The sequence below is a fragment of the Engraulis encrasicolus genome, chromosome 13, assembly GCF_034702125.1.
Source record: "Engraulis encrasicolus isolate BLACKSEA-1 chromosome 13, IST_EnEncr_1.0, whole genome shotgun sequence".
Lineage (NCBI taxonomy): Eukaryota > Metazoa > Chordata > Actinopteri > Clupeiformes > Engraulidae > Engraulis > Engraulis encrasicolus.
Genome location: NC_085869.1, coordinates 46,204,542 through 46,227,041, shown reverse-complemented (window position 1 = coordinate 46,227,041; position 22,500 = coordinate 46,204,542). Strand labels below are relative to the sequence as shown.

Here is a 22,500-nt window from a genome sequence, read left to right as displayed (position 1 = left end):
AGATTATCTAACTCTCTCTCGCACTCTACCCCTCTGTCATTTTATGCCAATGAACATGCTTCGCTGTCATCTGGCTATTGCTTTCAAAGAGGAACAAAGAGGACAAAAAAGGTACTGCAACTATGCTGCTCATTGAAACTGGGCTGCCTATTGCCAAATTGTATCTTTTCATGAAAGCTTACTAAGTAATAAACTAATATTTTCTAGTATTGCCCAAGTAGAGTAATTTTTGCAGCTAAAAATGGCTATTTCTGGAAATTCAAAATGGCGGACCATGAGGAAGATCCCCCTTTTCATGTATGAAAAGTGCAATTTTTCTTGTCATAATGAATACTTAGAATTTGATGGTGGAGGTAAGTATTCATGAAAAAGGTAACATTAGTGAATGGGTAACATGAATTCCGGAAATAAACAACTAAACATCTTACACAGTGTACCTTCAAAGTGATGACTTTTCGAGCAATGGCCGTGGTGGCCGGCGGCCGGTGCTCCACAAATCCCGACTCTGCATCTCGGTTTCAATTATTGATGCACTGTAGGACATCATCATCATCATCATCATCATCATCATCCCCAAGGATCACACACAATCTAAACGGGGTTTCCTCCGACCATGACTGTGGAGGACAGGACACACGGGTTCTTGTAATTGTTGGTGTCCGAATGCCATTTTCCCCGTTGTGGTACCATTGAGAGAGAGAGAGAGAGAGAGAGAGAGAGAGAGATAGAGAATGTGGTCATTGTGCCCCTGATTCCACTGGTGGGTGGGATTAATTGCACAGTGGCCTACAAAAAGAAAACAGACCACTAAAAGCACAAAGTAATTCAGAAAAATATGTGTGCGCTCATCTTGTTGACCCAAATCCGCATGGGCAGAGAGAGAGAGAGAGAGAGAGAGAGAGAGAGAGAGAGAGAGAGAGAGAGAGAGAGAGAGAGAGAGAGAGAGATAGAGAGAGAGAGAGAGAGATCCACTTTTATGCATGACGTGACATGACATTGTGGTTATCTCTGGCTGTGGCATGCATACTATAGCGAGTGGAAGAGTCTGCTCCTGCTGCTGCTCCTGCTGCTGCTGCTACTGAACCTTACCAACCTTCACTGAATGAATATGAGCCGAGATGGCATCTCTCTGGAGGCCGCTGTACTGGCACAGCTTTGAGGCTCGCTGAAACTCTGTTTGGGAAAGTTAATGCTATGTGTGCTAAGATATCTCTTTACTTCTCAGATACTGCTGTATGGCTACTGTGTTACATACAGAGTCAATTATTCACTCGGAAGCAACATGTATAATTCACATTGGCATCACAGTTAATGTTTGCCGTCAACTCTTAAATGCAAAGTTAAATTGTGCTTTGCAATTCTAGGAGCCAGGCTTCTGTTTCTCTCTGTCTCTGTCTCTGTCTCCCTCCCTACCCAATGCTATCTTGCTCTCTCTGTCTCGCGCACAAACACAAATGCACATACACCCCCATATGTGCACGCACACACACCAGTTCACACATACACACGCTCACACACTCACTGAAGCACAAACACAGACACAGACAGACACACCCACACACACACACACACACACAGACAGACACACCCACACACACACACACACACACACACACGGGCGCGCGTGCGTGCAACGTCTCCCTACAGAGCAGAGGTAAGAACGGGTAAAAAAATCCAAGCCCGAACCGACATGGGCCCATGGGAATTGGGCCGGGCCCGGCCCGAGGCCGACTAATTATTGGATGTGTAGGCCCGAGCCCGAGGGAAGCCCGAAATTTCAAATTTTATTTACCTGTATAAGGAGGGGTGATCTATGATAACGAATCAAAGCCCTTAAATTAAAGCCATTAAAGTATTTTGTTACGAAAACTAAGTTAAATAGACTGTATAAACATGCAGGCCATCTTTTATATTTCTGTGTATGCTGCACTGCAGTGCACAGAGGTTACATTAAGCGATAATCCATCATTGACGCTTTTTTTAAGAGTTGGCGGAAAATTTTAAGGGCGTCCGTCATTTTGACCGGCTGATCATTGGGCCATAAGCCACAGCAGCAGTACGACCTTAAAAATCTAGCGCGGCACTTTCACAGAGAGAGACAGCGAGACAAAGAAGAACAACGACGCGAGCAGCAGAACAGGAATGAAGGAGTTCTTGAATTGCCATTGCAAGAGTTTATTAGGCTACAGTATGTGTCGGGTTGATGAGGCGACCTCTGTTTTTTGCAGACCACGCGTCTCTCGTGGCCAAAACACGGCCGAAATGCCTCAGCGCACTGTGATGGGAGGGAGAGGCGAGGGAAAGCGTGTGCATTCTAGCAGCAGGCACTGCACTGCTGGATTATCAACTGACGTGGAATATTATTAACGCACAGCCTACATAGCCTATTTATTTATTTAAAAAAAAAAAAAAAAAACTGTCAACGATAGAGAAGCCGAACCCGACCCTACCCGAACGTAATGAGTGACATTTCAGGCCCGACCCGACCCGAAATTGGCTCGGGTTCGGGTTCGGGCTCGGGCCTGGGCCAAAAATCATAGGTCTACTACAGAGGCGTGTCATCGCTGTCAGCTGCGTGCATGAAGACATTTCCCAAAAATATCCACAGCACTTTCTCCAACCTCAATTTCCGATGTCACATTTTTAATTGTTAACTAAAGCAGCATGGTCCAGAGAGAGAGAAATTTAGAGAGAAATATAGAAAAAAAGAGACAGAGAGAGAGAGAGAGAGAGAGAGAGAGAGAGAGAGAGAGAGAGAGAGAGAGAGAGAGAGAGAGTAAGAGATAGAGATAGAGAGGGACTGACGGAGGTGTAAGTGTTGCCGCTGCCTCCTCTCCTCGGATGATGAGCGAGAACAAACAGACTATTCCCCAAGCCCTGGCTGGTGTTCTGCCAATAGATCTTGGCAGATGAGAGGTGTCCTCCGTCTGACTGCGTGTTAATGCAGCTCCTCGTCCAACGGCGTGCCAGCAAGCCAGGCTTGCCAAGGCGATGGGGCAATTTGAATATAAAAAGAAAGGAAGGAAGTAAGGAAGGGAGGAAGGAAGAGAGGGAAAGGGCCCTATGCCAGCATGTCTTTCATGCCAGTTCATCTCCTCTACTGATTTTGTATCCCCATTGTTTGTAAACTGGAGGTAATTAAGAACTGTTTTCTGTGAGGAAGAAGAAGTAAGAAAAAAAACATTACATTGATTCAGAGTAAGGAAGTACTACTTTTAAATGGAGCACATTTTCTTTTCTTTTTAAGACTAGACAATTGTCTTGAGTTTTTTTTTCTTAGTCAAGTGTCCAACTCTGAAGTAACCTGGACGTGTGCCCATCCTCCCTGTTCCCTGTTGCCTGGCTACAGACCACCAATCTGATTGGGCTGGGGACTACTGTACTCCTTGGCCAAAGGAGCGGGTGCCAATTCTCTCTGCAAAGTGTCCCTCGTGGAAGTTATTTAACCACAGCGTTCTCCTTTACTACACTTTTAGAGGCCTTATGATTAACCCGTTAAGACACGGCCATGTTATATATTTGCTGTTACCGGAATGGCAATGGCCTTGCCTGGTTATCACCAGACCTAATCAAAAGTGAGATACGGTCTAGAGACCTGCCTACCGCAAATTCCCATAGTGGGTGTGTGGTTTTCGTGTATCATTTGTCATACGTAGTCATAGCTTATCGTGTCAGTTTTATCTATTCACGCAAACTGCAGTCATTACCTTTCCACGATTTGAGAGAGACAGGGACCATGATCTGGTACCCTCGCTGAGGGTAGACTCTTTCAGATCGGAACGATTGTGCAAAGCAGCATCGGATTTCCCAGGCCAGCAATGGCCAAGTCCTAATGCATTACCAAAGGGCCTGTGTAGTGTCATAGTAGTGTAGTACTATCGTAGTAAAGTTATTTCAACGACTGTTACAGCGGTCCACTGATGGAACTGCATGCATTATGGGCTACGGAGCACATTCCAGCATACTATAGTATATTAGCACATTCCAACACATCCACTTTCACTTAAAGACCCAACATTTATCTGATATTTGTGTTTCTGTCTGAAGTTATATTTGTGTTTCTGTCCAGAATCAGACCACCAGCCCTGATCGAGTTTCTAAATACACCTCAGCAGCTGAGGCTGCTACACCAGACAGAATCCTAGATACTAGACATTACAACAGTTGTCTAGGCAATGTGTCACAGAAAGCAACCATCTTGTTCCTTTCCCTCTTCCCTTCCCCCAGAACACCACTCTGTGGAGGTGAATGTGTTACATTGACAATAATGTCACTGAACTGTCCCTTAAAAACGTTGCCTAGCATAACATTTCATTGCATTTCAATTAGCTGACGTTTTTGTCCAAAGCGACTTACAGTTATTTACAAGGTATCAATTACCGTCCCTGGAACAATGTGGGGTTAGGTGCCCTTGCTCAAGGGCACTTCAGCCATGAATCGAGGTAGCTATCGACTCTCTTAAAATGTAAAAGTAGGCCCTGCCGTGGCCAACCGGTAGGATACTCGTCTGCCACGCAGCCGACCCGGGTTCAATTCCCAGCCCGGGTCCTTTGCCAACCTCTCCCCATCGCTTTCTGTCCACCTCTCAAACTGTCCAATCATCAATAAAGTTGTAAAAGACCAAAAAAACATATCTTTAAAAAAGTTAAAGTATCTTCTTCCTTCCCTCCTCCCTCCTTCCAGACCACCACCCTGATCGGGCTGCTGAAGACTGCTCGTCTGCTGCGGCTGGTGCGTGTGGCCCGGAAGCTGGACCGCTACTCGGAGTACGGCGCCGCCGTGCTCATGCTGCTCATGTGCATCTTCGCGCTCATCGCCCACTGGCTGGCCTGCATCTGGTACGCCATCGGCAACGTGGAGAAGCCCTACCTGGAGCACAAGATCGGCTGGCTGGACAACCTGGGCGTGTCCATAGGCAAGCGCTACAACTACAGCGACCCGAGCTCGGGCCCGTCCATCAAGGACAAGTACGTGACGGCCCTCTACTTCACCTTCAGCAGTCTGACCAGCGTGGGCTTCGGGAACGTGTCACCCAACACCAACTCTGAGAAAATCTTCTCCATCTGCGTCATGCTCATTGGCTGTGAGTGTCACATCTGTCCATGTTGCCAAGTCTCAGTACAGGGGACCATGTTTGTGTTGTTTGTGTCTGCGTTCTGTTGAGCATGAGGTTGTAGTTCCTAAGGTACTACTTAACAGAGACGGGCAGGTTCCAAAAGGGAATCCTCAGATTTGTTGCGGTCAATTCACTCGACCGGATGATTCTAATTACTGCAGCATCTTTAGCTAGGCTTGTAATTAGCGACACCTGTGTTAGGAGCACAGTCACATGATCACCAGTAGGTCGTACTTATACGCACCCTGATGTATTGATCGCATCGAAGATTAGTTTCTAAAGGCAATTGTGAATAAAATATTTGATTCTATACATGGGTTCAACATTTTTGTTTTCTCCTGGCTGCGTGACACTAGCTGTGAATAAAATATTTGATTCTATTACCCGTTTGAATAGAAATTAGCTATTCAATCATTCTTCGGTTAAATGGAAAAAACATGTCGCAAGAGTGCTGCCCATGTTTTGTTAACACCATGTGGCTTGCGAACAGTTACGCAGAAGACAGCAGACAAGGCCAACCATTTGACATAGAAAATCTGAAGCATTTCTAAGCAGTCTGCTGGCATCCTAGTCAATGCTATAGTCAGTGGGAGTACATGCCACAGAGTAGATTGTGTAGATCCGCAGCAAACGGATGAAATATTCTCCGACAAGCTGTCAGACAAACAAAATTAGTCTGCTGTTGGCTTGCACATCAGAAGACCGGATGGTAATTTAAAACCATTACTTTCGGCGTTACAATTCAGGCCAAGGTTAACTGCAGAACAGTTAAGCTCTGCATCACGTTTAATCTCTCTCAGCGCATCCACCATATTCCTAATGCTGCCACATGCTCGGCGTGCAGGTTTGTATGTGTTTCGGGGTTTGTTTGGGAGAAGCCAGAGAGACTGGAGAGACTGGAAAGCTCATTCCTGTCAAAGAGGAAAAATAAGGTGACTCACCTGCCCTGCTCTTCCCATCCTTCCCTCCCTCCCTGCCTTCCCCTCTCTCTGTCTCTCTTTTTTGCCCTGTCCTTCTCTCTCTCTCTCTCTCTTTCTCTTTCTCTCTCTCTCTCTCTCTCTCTCTCTCTCTCACCTTTCTCCATACCTCTACCTTTTTCTTGCATTCTCATTCCTCTCTCTCTCTCTCTTTCTCTCTCTCTCTCCTTCACCTTTCTCCATACCTCCATACCTTTTTTCATGCTCTCTCCATTCCTCTCGCACCACGCAGCGCTGATGTACGCCAGCATCTTTGGCAACGTGTCAGCCATCATCCAGAGGCTGTACTCGGGCACGGCGCGCTACCACATGCAGATGCTGCGGGTGAAGGAGTTCATCCGCTTCCACCAGATCCCCAACCCCTTACGCCAGAGGCTGGAGGAGTACTTCCAGCACTCCTGGACCTACACCAACGGCATCGACCTCAACACGGTATGCTACAGTACAGTACAGTACAGTACAGAAGGGGAGACCGGAGTTGGTTGTCACTTTTTTTTTTACTTCAATCTAATTGCAGGTTAAACAGTAAATTGCAAGAAACCTGTTTCATGTGTCGGGTACATTTGTATAGTGATAGATTCCATAGAATCCATTCTCTTCAAAAAGGTATGGGAAATAAAAGGCATCTTGCGTTAATGTGGCAACCAACACCACTTGGTGGTTGGTTGTCCCAATGTTATTCTAATGGAAGAAAATGAAAAATTGAAATATGTAATAAAAATGATACAACATCTTTCAATGAAATGTGAACCTAAACATAGCTCATGTATACACTGTCACAATTCAAGCTGTCACCATTGCTGTGGAATACCATGCACCTACACTAGTAGGGTGCCAGATGAAAAAGTCCATGGCAATCTCCCAGATAAAAAACTTTCCAGTTGGTCTCTACTCTAGACTGGAAAATGGTCTTCATTACACATCCTTTATCTGCTCTCGAAGCCTTATGGTGCAAATGTGTCCCATCTTAGAGATCGTGCCACGTCATATTTGCAGTAACTGCAGTATCCAGCCTAATACCAATACTTTAAAGGCATTTTTCTTAGTTTCAATGTTAGCATAGTTACCGTACTTTGCCTTTATATGGCAGATTTATTCTCTGAATACTGATTATCCACCTCTGCACCTACAACAGCATTTTCCCAGTTGGCAAGCAACCTGTCAGTTCAAAATTCCCCACATTAAAAAAGATGCATTGATGTTTACTATAAGAGCATTGCTGGTCCTCGCTCGGCCAATGTTTACATCCCTCTTGCCAACGCATGTGCAAGACCAAGGTTTGACCCCATCGTTGATGTAATGACATGCAACATTCATAAAGGTTACAACCGTGAACTCCATCCCACTGGTTAACCACCGCCATCATTCCCCTTGACACTCATCGACCAGCATAAGGGGTGACTGCACAGCCAAGTCCTTTATGAATGTTAGTGTGCACTGTGCACTGCTGCCGCCTATGGCATCTTGTTCTATTTTTAACTCATTGTACCAGGCAAGAAATATTGGTCATAGCTGTGTGACAGCGACTGTAGCTCGGTGTACTGTACAATGGTGTCTTATCCGTCTGTTTAACACTAGAACTACCACGGAGGGGTCAATTGACCTTTTTACCTAAAAGCCCCACAAGGGGGTCATTTGACCCTTTGGACCCCCTGCGGACACTCCTTTTGTTGTGGAAATGTAGCTGTTAGCACCTCACAGCTGTCACTTGAGACACCGAGTGTGTGTGTGTGTGTGTGGATCATTTCCAATGCCTGTTGAGTGCTGTATCTCTGCATCTGGGAGAGGAGCTTCTTTCACCACAAAATTCTTGAGGGAAGTGAAGCAGTAGTCCACATGCACTGGTATTTATCCATCTAACAATTGCCAGGTTGCATTCACATGAGTCGTTATGGTCACATGGCATGGGAGATTCACACGTTACAGTTTTTCTCGATTGGTTTGGCTAATTTCTCGAAAGTGAGATGACATTCTCAAAACAACACGGACAAATCCCCAAACCAACTTGCAATTTCCCAAAACAGAATGGCATTTGTCATTGCTTTCATCAGATATCAAATGCTTTGTACATGTCTCAAATGTTTTGTACATCTCTGCAGTTGACACATTCAGCATAGATTTAGCACATTTTCCAAATAAATTGACCTTGTTTATCTAAACGAATTAGACAATTCTCAGTCTAATGGTTGCCCTCTCCAAAACACGTCAGCATTATTTCATTGTGTAAGTCATCATATGCAAAGTGGTCTACGCAATTCCCAAAACAGTCAAGGACATCATATTTTAAGAATTTCATTACATAGTAAATGTTCAACAGGTCAGATGGTATTGTAACTTTTCTAGTTAGTAGAAAATAATTTTACAACCGTGTATACTACAGTTTCCTCTGTTATTTGGCTAATTTCATGACATTTTTTCAAACGACATTCTGTTTTGAACAATTGCTAGTTGCTTTGGCATTTGTCCATGTTATTTTGTGAATGTTATCTCTGTTTTGAGAAATGAGCCAAACCCATGAGAAACCTGTGATATATGGGCATTACTTTCTGTATATGAATTTACAGTAAAGAAAGTTACTGTTAAATGTCCTTGGTAAATTATCTGTGTTGTCAAACTTCAATGTTTCCACTCACTTTTTCATTTTTATACATAGTCGAAATCTGTTAGCTGAACGTAGATAAAACACCTAACCCATGACTGGCAGTGCTTACACAATGGCAAAGGGACAATTTATTTTGGGGGTACTGATGATATATGTGGGGAAGAAATTTAGTTTTGACACATGGGTAAACTGTTTTTGGGGTGATATGAGCGAGTGATGAGGATCCATGTAGTTATGCTGAACCATCCAGTTTATTTTGACAGAAGGACTAAATGAATGCAAATGAGCCAAAGCAATTGAGAAAGATCTATGCCATTTTGATGGTACTAACTATTTATATGTGAGACGGTTTAGTGCTGATGCAAGAATGAGGTGTTTTGGGAGGTATATGACATTTTGCTAGTTATCTGAACTGTTGTACAGAAGTGTAAGAATGTTTGGCCAAATGACCCAATGGTTATAGGAATGTCATCTCAGTTTCAAGAAATGAGCCAAACCAATCGAGAAAAACTGTAATTCAACCATTATCTGGTTGCAGTCATATGATACGTCATGATCACATGGGACATTCACAAGTTCATTGATGACTTATATGAAGAAAATGTGCTGACATGTTTTCAGGACAACCATTACACTGATAATCAACCAATTGGGATAGATCAGCAAGGTACATTCATTTGAAAATTGTACTAAATGTAAGCTGATAACTGTAGGATACTTGTACATAGCCATTTGCAAGGATGTACTAAATGATTGAGACATGTACAAAAGCATTTAAAATTTGATGAAAGCAATGATAAATGCCATTCTGTTGTGAGGAACTGCAAATAATTTTTGGAATTTGTCCATGTTTTGAGAATGACATCTTAGTTTCAAGAAATGAGCCAAACCAATGGAGAAAAACTGTAACACACTGTCCGCCAAACTGTGCTATCTGTCTTTGCTGCTGATATCTTCATGCAAGTTGCTATTTAACTGTGGTGATTTTGGAGGCTGACAGCCCTTGGGAAGAAGCTGTCTGTCCCTGTTTGTCTTGGCTGTTAGCACTGTAAGGTGTGACCCCCTCACCCCACACACGGCCCCTAACAGCCTCATTACCATAACAAAATGAGTGATTAGTGTATTAGGTAAAAGCCGCCGGTGTTCTGTCGAGATGTGTTGCCTCGTCGAGATGAGCGACCGGTCGCCCTATTCGATAGTGGTGTTCTATCGATTTGCGATGCCTCATCTAAATGAGCGACCTTGATTTTCCGCGGAAGGCGTTTCAATCGGTCCACGTAGGACTGTTTTAATAACCAACTACTTTGTTTATTTCGTGCGGAGTTTAGAACGTGCGGCTGCTGACCACTAAAAACCGTGAGCCTCTCGTTTGAGCAACTTAAGAAACGTGCCATATGAAAGAGACTGAGTTGAGTTTGCGCAAATACTGGAGAAAGTGTTTGGGATCAGGGCCTGGCTACGGGTTGTTTAATGTAGTCATTTGCTGTTGGTTTGGTTTCAATGCGACGTGGGCTCGCAAGGCAAATTGCCACATGAAATCATGTGCTATGGGGATAAACAAGCGCGGTTTAGATATTCCCAGATAGCAGATAGCGTATTGTGGCTTTGTTTTGGCAGATGTCTGTCTTTTAATGACCGGAATCATAATTTCATAACATCCCCACGCCAGTGCATTTCTTACCATGTTCAGGCATTTTACAATGCAGTCGATGCAAATTCTTGAGCGAAAAGGGTGGAGGGAGCATTTTGACAGCTGGCGACAGAGGTGGCGATTTTTTCTACATAAATAGTCTACGTAATAATTTTCTACATAAATAGTCTTTTCTGATCGATGTTACAATGTTCGAGGCTGAGTGTGTGAGCGATTACGGTTAGGCAACAAAGTAGCAAATGTACGAGGCCACGCTATTTCGCAGATTTTCCAATGATCTGCTGGATGATCCACGCTATTTCCCGTTTCCCCCCCAGGGGATATATCGTAACTTTCAGTCCATGACAGTCGGTGGACAGGCTATAGGCTACCTAGACTATGGATGACTGGTGGTAACCTCAGGATGACATAGGCTACAGTTTGAGTCACTAAAGTTGACAGTCTCAGGGGATCCTGTATCGTAACTTGCGGTCTCACAATTCGATGGGCAATCACCCGCGAAAACCACCGCGAGGGTGTGCGCATGCGTGCGCATGCTCAGTAGCCTAGAGAATCACATCTCGACGGGTCGCTCATATAGACAGGACACCGGGTCAAATGACCCCTCTCTGGTACTTCTAGGTAGGCAGAAAAATCCTGGTAGTTCTAGTGTTAATCATGCTGTTGTTTTTTCTGTTGTTATTGTTTTCTAATGCTGCTTGTGTTCTATGTATTCTGAAAGCAAATGCTTGTCTCTTTCCATGTCTGCCACATGTCCACTGGAATGTCACAACCCCCGTTTGGAAAGAGCAGGAGGTAAATGCACCCGAAACGGGAAATCAACCTGTTTTTTCTTCATACCACTTTACAGATTGTTCTACTTGATTTCATCCGTGTGCAGTAACTCATGCTCCATAGTAGCTTCCACTCAACCATAAAAAGCCCATGTGTCGTCGAAGACAAATCGCCTTGAATAACCTCAGTCCGAAATACATAACGTATTTGGGAAAAGATTCAAAACCACAGCTTTTTAATTGAAAGGACCCATTAAAAAATCTCATTACAATTTTTAGACATGTCCTCCATACTGTCTTTTTCCATTAAGCAGCACCCTTGACCAGAGATTTCACTTGGTAAACAGCATATGGGGGCCTTTGATGATTAGAGGGCCATTTTTAAGCTGAAATGGAATTGCACAAAGGCACAGAGAGAGAGAGAGAGAGAGAGAGAGAGAGAGAGAGAGAGAGAGAGAGAGAGAGAGAGAGAGAGACACACACACACACACACACACACACACACACACACACACACACACACACATACACACACACACACACACACACACACACACACACACACACACACACACACACACACACAATCTATACACAGATTGAGGGGAAAATATGGAGAGAGGCGCTAGCTGTCTTGTTGCCTTTGCAGTTTATTATCTTAGCCTGCTCAGTGCTCGGCTCTACTCGGCTCTGCGTTGCATGCCTGCTAGGCTCTAATTAATAGCATGCTGGGTTCTGGGGTGGAGGAAGCACTTCTCTGCTCTCTCTCTCTCTCTCTCTCTCTCTCTCTCCCTCCCTCCCTCTCTCCCTCCCGCTTGTGCGTGCGTCGCCAGCTTTAGCAATTCCTCCTTACTGTACACACTCACACTCACACTCGGCGTGTGCCGCCTTCTAAAACCCCTCAATTACCTCTCCCTTCATATCACACCTGAGTAAGTTTTACTTTATGCAAATCCCCCTGCTACCTCCTCCTCCTCCTCCTCTGCATCCTCTTCTTCCATATCTCTCGCTCGGAGAGCATGAGCCAGGGCTAGGGGACAAATATAACTTTCCCTCCCTCCGTACAGTACCTGTGTGCTGTGCACGGCATGAATGGCTAATGGGACATCTATCTGCTGCTGTATTATTAACAGACATCTCGGAGTCTGTGTGTGTGTGTGTGTTTGTATGTGTGTGTGTGTGAGAGAGAGAGAGAGAGAGAGAGAGAGAGAGAGAGAGAGAGAGAGAGAGAGAGAGAGAGAGAGAGAGAGAGAGAGAGAGATAATAGAGGGGGACTAGATTGGTTTCAAGCTCAGGTTCAACCATACCTCAAAAGCCGTCACATTCTCTCTGTAAACTGTGGGGGAAAATCCATTTGGTTGAGGTATAATTTGAAATAGAAAGCAATATTAGCAGGTTGACAGATATTTCATTCTGAGAAGAGAGAGAACATGTTGTAATGCTTTGCCTGCCTTGATATGTGTGTGTATGTGTGTGTGCGTGTGCGTGTGTGTGTGTGTGTGTGTGTGTGTGTGTGTGTGTGTGTGTGTGTGTGTGTGTGTGTGTGTGTGTGTGTGTGTGTGTGTGTGCGTGTGCGTGTGTGTGTGTGTGTGTATGCGTGCATGTAAGTGTGCGCGCGTGTGTGAATGTTCTCTGTCTGTGTGTGTGTGTGTTTGACTTTCTGTGTGTGTCTGTCTCTGGTCCACAAACAACACAGATTTTCAGCCTAGTCTTAAATTTATATTACCCAGGTCTTACCCAGGTCTTACCCAGACTGTCTCTGTTCCGCCGTCCACGTCTAGGTGCTAAAGGGCTTCCCAGAGTGTCTGCAGACTGACATCTGCCTGTGTAAAAAAAGTCTAACATTTAGAAATTTGTGATTTTAGGCCTTAAAAGACACAAAAAAGCAGCAAGATTTTTATCCTAGGTCTAGAATTAATTTTACCCAGGTCTTACTCAGGTTTTACCCAGGTCTTACCCAGACTGTCTCTGTTTTCCGCCGTCCACATCTAGGTGCTAAAGGGCTTCCCCGAGTGTCTGCAGGCCGACATCTGCCTGCACCTGAACCGCACGGTGCTGGAGGAGTGCTCTGCCTTCCGCGGCGCCACCAAGGGCTGCCTGCGCGCGCTGGCCATGCACTTCCAGACCACGCACTGCCCGCCCGGCGACACGCTGGTGCACTCTGGGGACGTGCTCACCGCCCTCTACTTCCTCTCCCGGGGCTCCATCGAGATCCTCAAGGACGACATCGTGGTGGCCATACTGGGTGAGTTTCCGCTCTCTCTCTCTCTACTATATCTCACTCTCGCTCTCGCTCTCTCTGCTGTGTGTGTGTGTGCGCATTGTGGTGGCCATCTTGTGTGTGTGTGTGTGTGTGTGTGTGTGTGTGTGTGTGTGTGTGTCTCTATCTGTGTCTCTATCTGTGTGTGTATGTGTGTGTATGTGTGTGCGTGTGTGTTTGTGCGTTGTGGTGGCCATCTTCGGTGAGTCTGTGTGTGTGTGCTTGTGCGTGTGCGTGTGCTTGCGTTGCGTGCGTGCGTGCGTGTAAATGTTTGCTTCTGTGCATTGGGGTTGCCATTCACGGTGAATCTCTGCAATGGGTGTTGTGCTTATTTATGCTATGAAGGACGCCATGATAATATGTACGGTATGCAATGGATACGTTACGTTTGTTTGTGCTGTGAAGGACACAATAATACATGCAATGGATACGTACACTACGTTGGTGTGTGCTGTGAAGGACATGAGGGCATTTTTTTTTTCAAATCTCATAGAAACATTGTGTGTGTGTGTGTGTGTGTGTGTGTGTGTGTGTGTGTGTGTGTGTGTGTGTGTGTGTGTGTGTGTGTGTGTGTGTCTGTGTGTGTGTGTGTGTGTGTGTGTGTGTGTGTGTGTCTGTGTGTGTGTGTGTGTCTGTGTGTGTGTGTGTGTGTGTGTGTGTGAGAGAGAGAGAGACTCTGTGACCGGAGGACACTGGAGTATTCCCATCTGCGCGTGTCTGTCTTTGTCAATACTAATTGCATGATTTTGCCTGTAGGTCATGACGTGGCAGGGCACTCGCTCATCTAATTTGATTAGTGCAACTGTGACATTTTCAAGGTAAAAAGAACCCGCACTAATTGCAGCTGCAGATCATTTTGCCTGTAAGTGCAAGAGCATATATATGAGCATATATTGTCAGTGGTAGAAGTGGTTACTGTATACAGTGTGTGTGTGTGTGTGTGTGTGTGTGTGTGTGTGTGTGTGTGTGTGTGTGTGTGTGTGTGTGTGTGTGTGTGTGTGTGTGTGTGTGTGTGTGTGTGTGTGTGTGTGTGTGTGTGTGTGTGTGTGTGTGTGTGTGTGTGTGTGTTTGAGTGTGTGTGTGTGTGTGTGTGTGTAAGAGTGTGTGTGGGTGGGTGTGTGTTTGTGTGTGTGTGTGTGTGTGTGTGTGTGTGTGTGTGTGTGTGTGTGTGTGTGTGTGTGTGCGTATATACGTGTGTGTGAACACGTGTTTTTGTGTCTGTGTCTGCGTGCATGTGTCTGTGTGCCTGTCTGTATGTGAGTGAGTGTGAATGCATGGGTGTGTACTGCATTTCTAATGCAGCATACCGAGAGTCCCTGTTCGGTGGAGTACATGGATATGAATTTCTAAATCTATTGACACTCGTCTCTCCATCTGTGTGCTTAGAAATGGGGAAAAAGGGCGACAGCGTCTCGCGCCACTGAGTCCTATCATCTTTTCTCTTTTTTGTGTGTGTGTTGGATTGGAGGGTGTTTGGATGCTTTCAGTGGAAATTATTCCATTTCCTCCCCTGTCGAGGACTGCACAGCGTTGACTGAATGTGAAAAGGGAAAAGGGTTTGTCGACAGAAGGTGTTGGACTGGCTCCCCGCTGGAGAATTGTGGCACTGTTCAAACGCAATGCATCAATTTTCTTTCTATTCTTTTCTATTTTTCTTTGGATTTTTTGTTTTCTTTCGTGAGTAAGTGTGTGGGTGACCTCTTTGAGGTTGAAGGAGGAGGGGGAGGAGGAAGAGGAGGAGGAGGAAGAGGAGGAGCAGGAGGAGGAGCAGGAGGAGGAATAGCAGGAATAGGAGGAGAAGGAGAGGAGGAGGAATAGCAGGAATAGGAGGAGGAGATGGAGGAGGAGTAGGAGGAGGAGGAGCAGGAGGAGGAGCTGGAATAGGAGGAGGAGGAGCAGGAATAGGAGGAGGAGAGGAAGAGCAGGAATAGGAGCATGAGATGGAGGAGGAGGAGGAGCAGGAGGAGGAGAGGAACAGCAGGAATAGGAGGAGGTGTTTGTGGTGGTATCGTGCTTTTGTTTTATCCACTGACTGAAATGAATACGTGTCTCCCTGTAGTGCTCTGGCACGCGCTCCTCTCTTACCCCCTCCCCGTCAAGCAGGCCGAGCGCGTCCAGTGGCACGGCCCTGTCATTTACACACTCCCCATCCGCACTACTAATACACCCCACATCACCAACCCACCTAACCCCATCTCTCTCTCCTCCTCCTCCTCCTCCTCCTCCTGTGCCCCTTTCACTGAGTCGGGGAGCCGAGATCTAGCGCTTACTGCTCTTCTCATTCTCAACCCTGTCCCCGGATCGCGTGTGTTGGAGTGGAGGGGAGCCTGGGGCGTGAGGTGTGGAGGGGGTAGAGGGAGGTATAGAGGTATGGGTGTCTCGTCACACGGGACGGTGCGCGGTGACATTTACCGTTAAGTGGCTCCCTCTGTGCCGGCTTGGCATCTTCAAAGAGCAAGCCAGAGCCAAACTGCCAGCGCCGAACTCTGCAGGTCGATTTCCTTTCTCTCTCTCTCTTCTCTCTCTCTTTTCTCTCCCTCTCCCTCTCTATCTCTCTCCTTCACCCTTCTCCATATCTCTACCTTTTTCTTGCTCTCTCATTCCTCTCTCTCTCTCTCTCTCTACTGTGGGCCACACAGGCCAAACAAGAAGATGAGATGTCATTGAGGAAGGGCATTATGGGAGAAGACCTCCACACAAACAGAAGGCAGCATTATGGCCGCTGAGGTCTTACCAGTTAGTCGTCTGTTGTTTGTTTGTTTGTTTGTTTGTTTGTGGTGTGGTGTTGTGTTGTGTTGTGTTGGCCAATACCTGAACGAACACTACACTTGGCGTCCGCAGCACTGCGGCAAACTGCTGGACCAGGAGGCTAGCAGCTGTGGATGTCCGTAATGAGGTGTGGTGCTTCAACAACCCCCCCCCATCTCCAGTACTCCAGCTTTGCAGCTTGCGGAGTACAGCGGAGCAGGTGTATGTGTGTGTGTGTGTGTGTGTGTGCGCGTGTGTGTGTGTGTGTGTGTGTGTGTGTGTGTGTGTGTGTGTGTGTGTGTGTGTGTGTGTGTGTGTGTGTGTGTGTGTGTGTGTGTGTGTGTGTGTGTGTGTGTGTGTGTGTGTGTGTGTGGGGCTGCTTTGGCTTGTCTAAACGGACCCATTTTTCACCTGGTGACTCTGGTGTGATGTGATGTGGTCCTCCCTCCCTTCCCATCCTCCAGGAGGCTCAGAACCACTGCATGGACACACGGAGCACCGCACAGCCAAAACTACTGCATGCTGCATATTCTATATATGACCCACCAGATGTGTCGCAGGAGCAGAAGACATGCAGCTAGATAAGATGAATTTCCTCTACGAAACATTATAAAGACCATTTTTCATTGTGCCACCAAACACGGTCTTCTATTCATTTATATACTTGCAAAACTTGAAGAGGACATCCACCTGCTATTTTCTCTACAATTATAAATTATAATTTATAACGTAATGTAACGTACTTCAACGCTAGCAGATAGTCTTATTTTTTCTTCAAAAGAATTATATGTGACACAAAATGTCTTTGGAAACGTTTAGAAGGTTAGATCTTTTTGTCTTGTGAGTTGCGGATCTTTTTTAGGTGCTTTTTTTAGGTGCTCACCTCAATTTTACCTTTGCCTGGGGCTCGGCAAGATGACGGTTGTTTACTTTATCTGTATGCATGCAGGAAATCCTCAGAATGATGTGCTTTTGGACAAACGCTAGTACAGTAACAGATTCATGTCAGGAATGTGTCATTTCACAGACACAGCCTGCCCTCCTCAAGCCTTTTGAAACTCTGATAAAAAAAAACATGGATTCAAATTGTTTTATTCATTTCTTTGTGTCTTTGTGCCTTGTCAACCAGAGACACAAGCCACCTTCATGGAATAAGATAAAGCATGCTCAGGATTCTTGCAACCATTCCGCCATTGCTTCTTTTTCTATTTTCTCATTTATTGTTTATCGCCTCAACGGAAACACGCAAGGTCAACCTAGGTTGTCGTCGTTTCTGAATGAGCTGTCTTTCTATGACTAGCCAGTAGAGTAGAGTAGAGTAGAGTAGAGTAGAGTAGAGTAGAGTAGAGTAGAGTAGAGTAGAGTAGAGTAGAGTAGAAGAGTAGGGTACTTTTATTAATCCCAAAGGAAATTAATGTGTCATCTTACATAAAAACACAAATACGAAACATACACAAAGACCTAATACACATTAGTGTACATTGCAATGAACACATAGCACACACAGTGGCCACACTGATAGCAAGCACCTGCATAGGTCACCCTTAGGCTTGCCAGGGGTCGAGCCATCCAGCTCCTCTCCCTTTAGAAGAGGAGACCACACGTGGCGTGACATTTACACACACATTTGGCCTCTTTTAAAGGCACCTTTACAGGCCATTGCTGCTCTTTTGGACTGTACAGACCTCAGCCTCCCTCCCGGGTGGAAAGCTAACATGGGCTGGGGTTTTCAAAAAATGTTTTTTGAAGTCAGTTTTTTTCCGACATTGCAAAATGCAACTGTTTTGTTATGCCGATTACATCCAAATGGCCTCTGGATTTTAAAAAGAGATTCCCAAATCGGACGTGTTTTCATCACAAGGGCTGTATTCCTTTTGAAGTGGAGCAAAGCTTGTCAGTCAACCAACGCGCGGAGATTCCCAGGGCATCAAAAGCTTTTAGTTAGCATTTTGTAGCCCTGCTTCAATAATGCATCTGAGCGAAGGGTGTGTGTGTGTGTGTGTGTGTGTGTGTGTGTGTGTGTGTGTGTGTGTGTGTGTGTGTGTGTGTGTGTGTGTGTGTGTGTGTGTGTGTGTGTGTGTGTGTGTGTGTGTGTGTCTGTGTGTGTCTGTCTGTGTGTGTCTGTGTGTGTCTGTGTGTGTCTGTGTATGTGTTGGGGAGGGGGGGAGCAACACATAGATGAGGCAGGCGATAATACCTGCTCATACATGACGCTCTCCCAAACCACCTTCAGTGCATATGGTATTTTTTTTACTGTAATCCCCCCTGGAGTGTGATGTCCTGGTTTGACCTCTGTTTGTCTGCTGCTCTCTCTGTAAGCTCGATCTCTGATTATTTCTGGCTGTTATATGACCTCAGGTTAAAAAAAACGCCATCTTTGGTGAGATCATACACCTCTACTGTATGCACAGACGGGAAAGTCGAACCCTGACGTGTGCGCACCCACCGTGAGCTAGTAACAGCCTCTCTGATTATTTCAGTCTGTTATGAAAGCCTGTGAAAGTGAAAGTGAAAGCCCATTGGGAAACTCCAACTCCCATTGTCATTGTGACACAGCACTCCACAGCACACAAGTGTACACTGCACACAACGAAATTGCATTTATGCCTCACCCGTGCAAGGGGGCAGCCCTCAGTGGCGCCCCATGGGGAGCAGTGCGGTGGGACGGTACCATGCTCAGGGTATCTCAGTCATGGAGGAGGATGGGGGAGAGCACTGGTTGATTACTCCCCCCACCAACCTGGCGGGTCGGGAGTCGAACCGGCAACCTCTGGGATGCAAGTCTGACGCCCTAACCGCTCACCCATGACTGCCGACTTCAGGTAAAAATGGCATCTTCGAAGAGATGATCCACCTCTATGCAAACTCAGGGAAGTCGAGCGCTGACGTGTGTGTGCCGTTGCTGGCTGATTCTTTTAGTCTGCTATATGACATCAGGTAAAAACGGTATCTTTTGCGAGATGATCCACCTCTATGCAAACTCAGGGAAGTGGAACGCTGACGTGCGGCCCGCTGAGCTTGTGCATGTTACTGACAGTACCTCTGGTTATTATGTCTGTTATGTGACTTCAGGTAAAAACGACATCTTCGGAGAGATGATTCACCTCTATGCAAAGCCGGGGAAGTCGAACGCGGACGTGCGTGCGCTGAGCTACTGCGACCTCCACACCATCCAGAGGGAGGATGTGCTGGAGGTTCTGGATATGTATCCGGAATTTTCCGACCACTTCCTCACCAACCTGGAGCTGACGTTCAACCTGAGGGATGAGAATGCCAAGGTGCAGTAGGCCAGGGGTTCCCAAACTTAACCATTACACAGACCCCGATATTATACTATACCAGTAGATTCCAGTCAAGAAAGCCCTTATACTATTTTTTTCTGTGGACCCCCTCAATGGAGTTGGTTCATCCCAAAACCCATGCAAAGATAACAGGAAACACAGTAAATATAGGCCTATACATCCTCCATCAGAGGAGCAATCATTTATTTATAGTAGTGTTATTGTATAATGTAGTATAATACAGTTCTTACTACTATAAGATTTGAAGGTTTGAAAACTATTGAAGGTTTGAAGGTTTGAAAACCACAGTAGGCTGCTCCCCAAACTGTAATGAACAAGGGAGCAAAGCATGAGCAAAACAAACAGCTATTCCCCTGGTAACAGAATGGATAAAAGATGTGTGAAATTCTGTATTTTGTAACACCTTTTTAAAAGTATTTTGGGGTGGCTCTTTCAGCCTTTATTGTTTTTTAAATGACAGTACAGTGGAGGAGAGACAGGAATCGAGTTGGGAGAGAGAGACGGGGAAGGGCCGGCGAAAGACCCGGGCCGGAATCAAACCCGGGTCGACCGCGTAGTAGACGAGTGCCCTACCGTTAGCGGCAAGGTAGGGCCAACTAATATCTTTTTAACATTACTTTTTCTGTCAGCAGAACACATACTCGGATGGCAGCGATTCAGAAGAGGAGAAGGACACCAAGAGCCGGAGAAAAATTTCTTTCAAGCGCAAGTCGTCCAAAGGTGAGCACACATTACATGTACACATTTCTTCCCTGGGGAAAAACGCATACACAGAGGGTAGCATACAATATCTCTCTCTATCTCTCTTTCTCTCTCTCTCTCTCTCTCGCTCTCTCTCTCTCTCTCTCTCTCTCTCTATCTTTCTATCCCCCTGCAAACATCAGTAACCTTTTGCGCTGCAGCAAAATACCATCCGAACCATGCCATGAACACAGCATGTGGGGAGAGATGATGCTCTTAACCGTTGGATACAGCACTGCGGTATGGGGACACTGAGTTATCTTTTAGAGGCACCGTTACGTAGTTATGGAGTTTTTTTGTGCTAGTGTGCCCCCTCTACCCCGGCCCCAGGGCTCACTCTCTCTCTCCCAAAACGTCCCTTTGAAGCCAGAACAAAAGTGACACATACATGCGCACGCACACACACACACACACACACACACACACACACACACACACACACACACACACACACACACACACACACACACACACACACACACACACACACACACACACACATAGGCCCAATGGTAGTGTACGGTAAGGCACTTTGCATTGGGTAAAGCAGTATTGTTATTTTCCCTGAGAGGCCATCCCAGAGGACTTTCACAGCCACCGAGCGGAGCTGTGTGTTCTTCCACCACACCTCTCTAGACACAAACGTAGACACACACACAACGTTCACGCTCAAGGCACAACACACATACACACTGACATTACACGTGTGCACACAGACCCATATACACACAGTGTACATGCACGTCACACACATAAATACACACACACACACGTTCGTTTGTACACACACACACACACACACACACATGCACACAAATACAAGTGCACCTTCACACACACACACACACACACATGCACACACACACACAGACACACCTACACACACACACACACACACACACACACACACACACACACACACACACACACACACACACACACACACACACACATGCACACAAATACAAGTGCACCTTCACACACACACACACACACATGCACACACACACACAGACACACCTACACACACACACACACACACCACCCAGAAACATCCCATCCCACCCCACCCCACCCCACCCCACCCACGCCCATTGCTGATTATCACTGCCCACAGGGGAGAGCCTGAAGGAAGCGGAGAGCGACTCCAGGAAGGACAGGGAGTCGTACGCCGGCTCTAAGAGGGGATCGGAGGACAGGAGACACTCCAGGGACGAGCAGACGGCACAGCAGCAGCAGCAGCAGCAGCAGCAGCAACAGCAGGCCCAGCAGTTGATGATCATGCAGGCGGTGTCGCGGAGGCTCTCCATCCCCAGCACAGGCCTCCTGGGCTACCCCTCTGTTCAGGACTACGCCCTCAGCCCAAACTACATCACCACCACTACCACCACCACCACCACTGGGGTTGGGGAGGCCCAGCCGACCAGGGAGGCAGCCGAGAGAAAACAACTAGGTGGAGGTGAGATATTAAGGCAAAAGCAGAGCATTTTAAAGGGTGATTTTTTGTCGTGTGTGTGTCTGTGCGTGTGTGCGTGTGCGTGCGTGCGTGCGTCCGTGCGTGTGTGTGTGTGTGTGTGTGTGTGTGTGTGTGTGTGTGTGTGTGTGTGTGTGTGTGCTTGTGCGTGCGCGCGCGTGCGTGTGTGCGTGCGTGTGTGTGAGTGTGTGCACTGCGTGCGTGCAGGCATGTGCAGGCATTTGTGTGTGTGTGTGTCTGTACGTACAGTACATCGCTGTCTGTGTCTGTGTCTATGGTTGTCTGTATCTCTCTGTGTGTTACTGTGTGCCTCTGTCTGTGTGGGTTTCAACTTCCTAGAAAATCATTTCACAAATGGATATGAACAAGCCCCGATGTACTATTTTCACGAATGCCCTCTGACTTTGCATTTCTCTGAATAGTTTTTTTTTCTGGGGCTTCAATTTTTTAAAAATTGGTTTTAAACTGAAGCTGCTCATCCTCAGGGAACAAATGATGTCCTCTTAGACGCTCAGAAGAGCTGGGGATTAAACCATCCCATTCCCAACCAACAAGTGAACAAAAAATGAAAAAAAAAAAAATATATGCAAGTCATCATCTTATTAAGAGCATCACACTTCTTAGGACTTCCACTGGTCCATCATCAGCTTAGGCGGACTGACTTGCTGACTTTGTATTTTTTATTATACCCAGATCCTCTAGAGAGGGGAAGGAGTGCTGGTTTTAGCTAGTTTGTTTTTCTGTCAGCCTGTCACCAACAGTAAGCAAAAACTACTGATTTGATTTGTACATTTGTAGAAAACATGGGCTATGAAGGCACCATTAACTTCAATATACAAAAGAACAAATTTTTGGA

The 22,500-nt window shown here is 46.1% G+C and overlaps 1 protein-coding gene across 1 annotated transcript in view; it reads left to right on the top strand.

The window, feature by feature from the left end:
* LOC134460579 (potassium voltage-gated channel subfamily H member 7-like) overlaps positions 1–22,500 on the top strand; it is a 97,263-nt gene that overhangs the window by 62,010 nt on the left and 12,753 nt on the right. The window contains exons 7-12 of the mRNA XM_063212957.1: positions 4,684–5,083; positions 6,326–6,525; positions 13,112–13,364; positions 19,200–19,405; positions 20,062–20,149; positions 21,288–21,629. Of these exons, the coding sequence (XP_063069027.1) occupies positions 4,684–5,083; positions 6,326–6,525; positions 13,112–13,364; positions 19,200–19,405; positions 20,062–20,149; positions 21,288–21,629 (1,489 nt within the window). The remainder of the gene's footprint in view (positions 1–4,683; positions 5,084–6,325; positions 6,526–13,111; positions 13,365–19,199; positions 19,406–20,061; positions 20,150–21,287; positions 21,630–22,500) is intronic.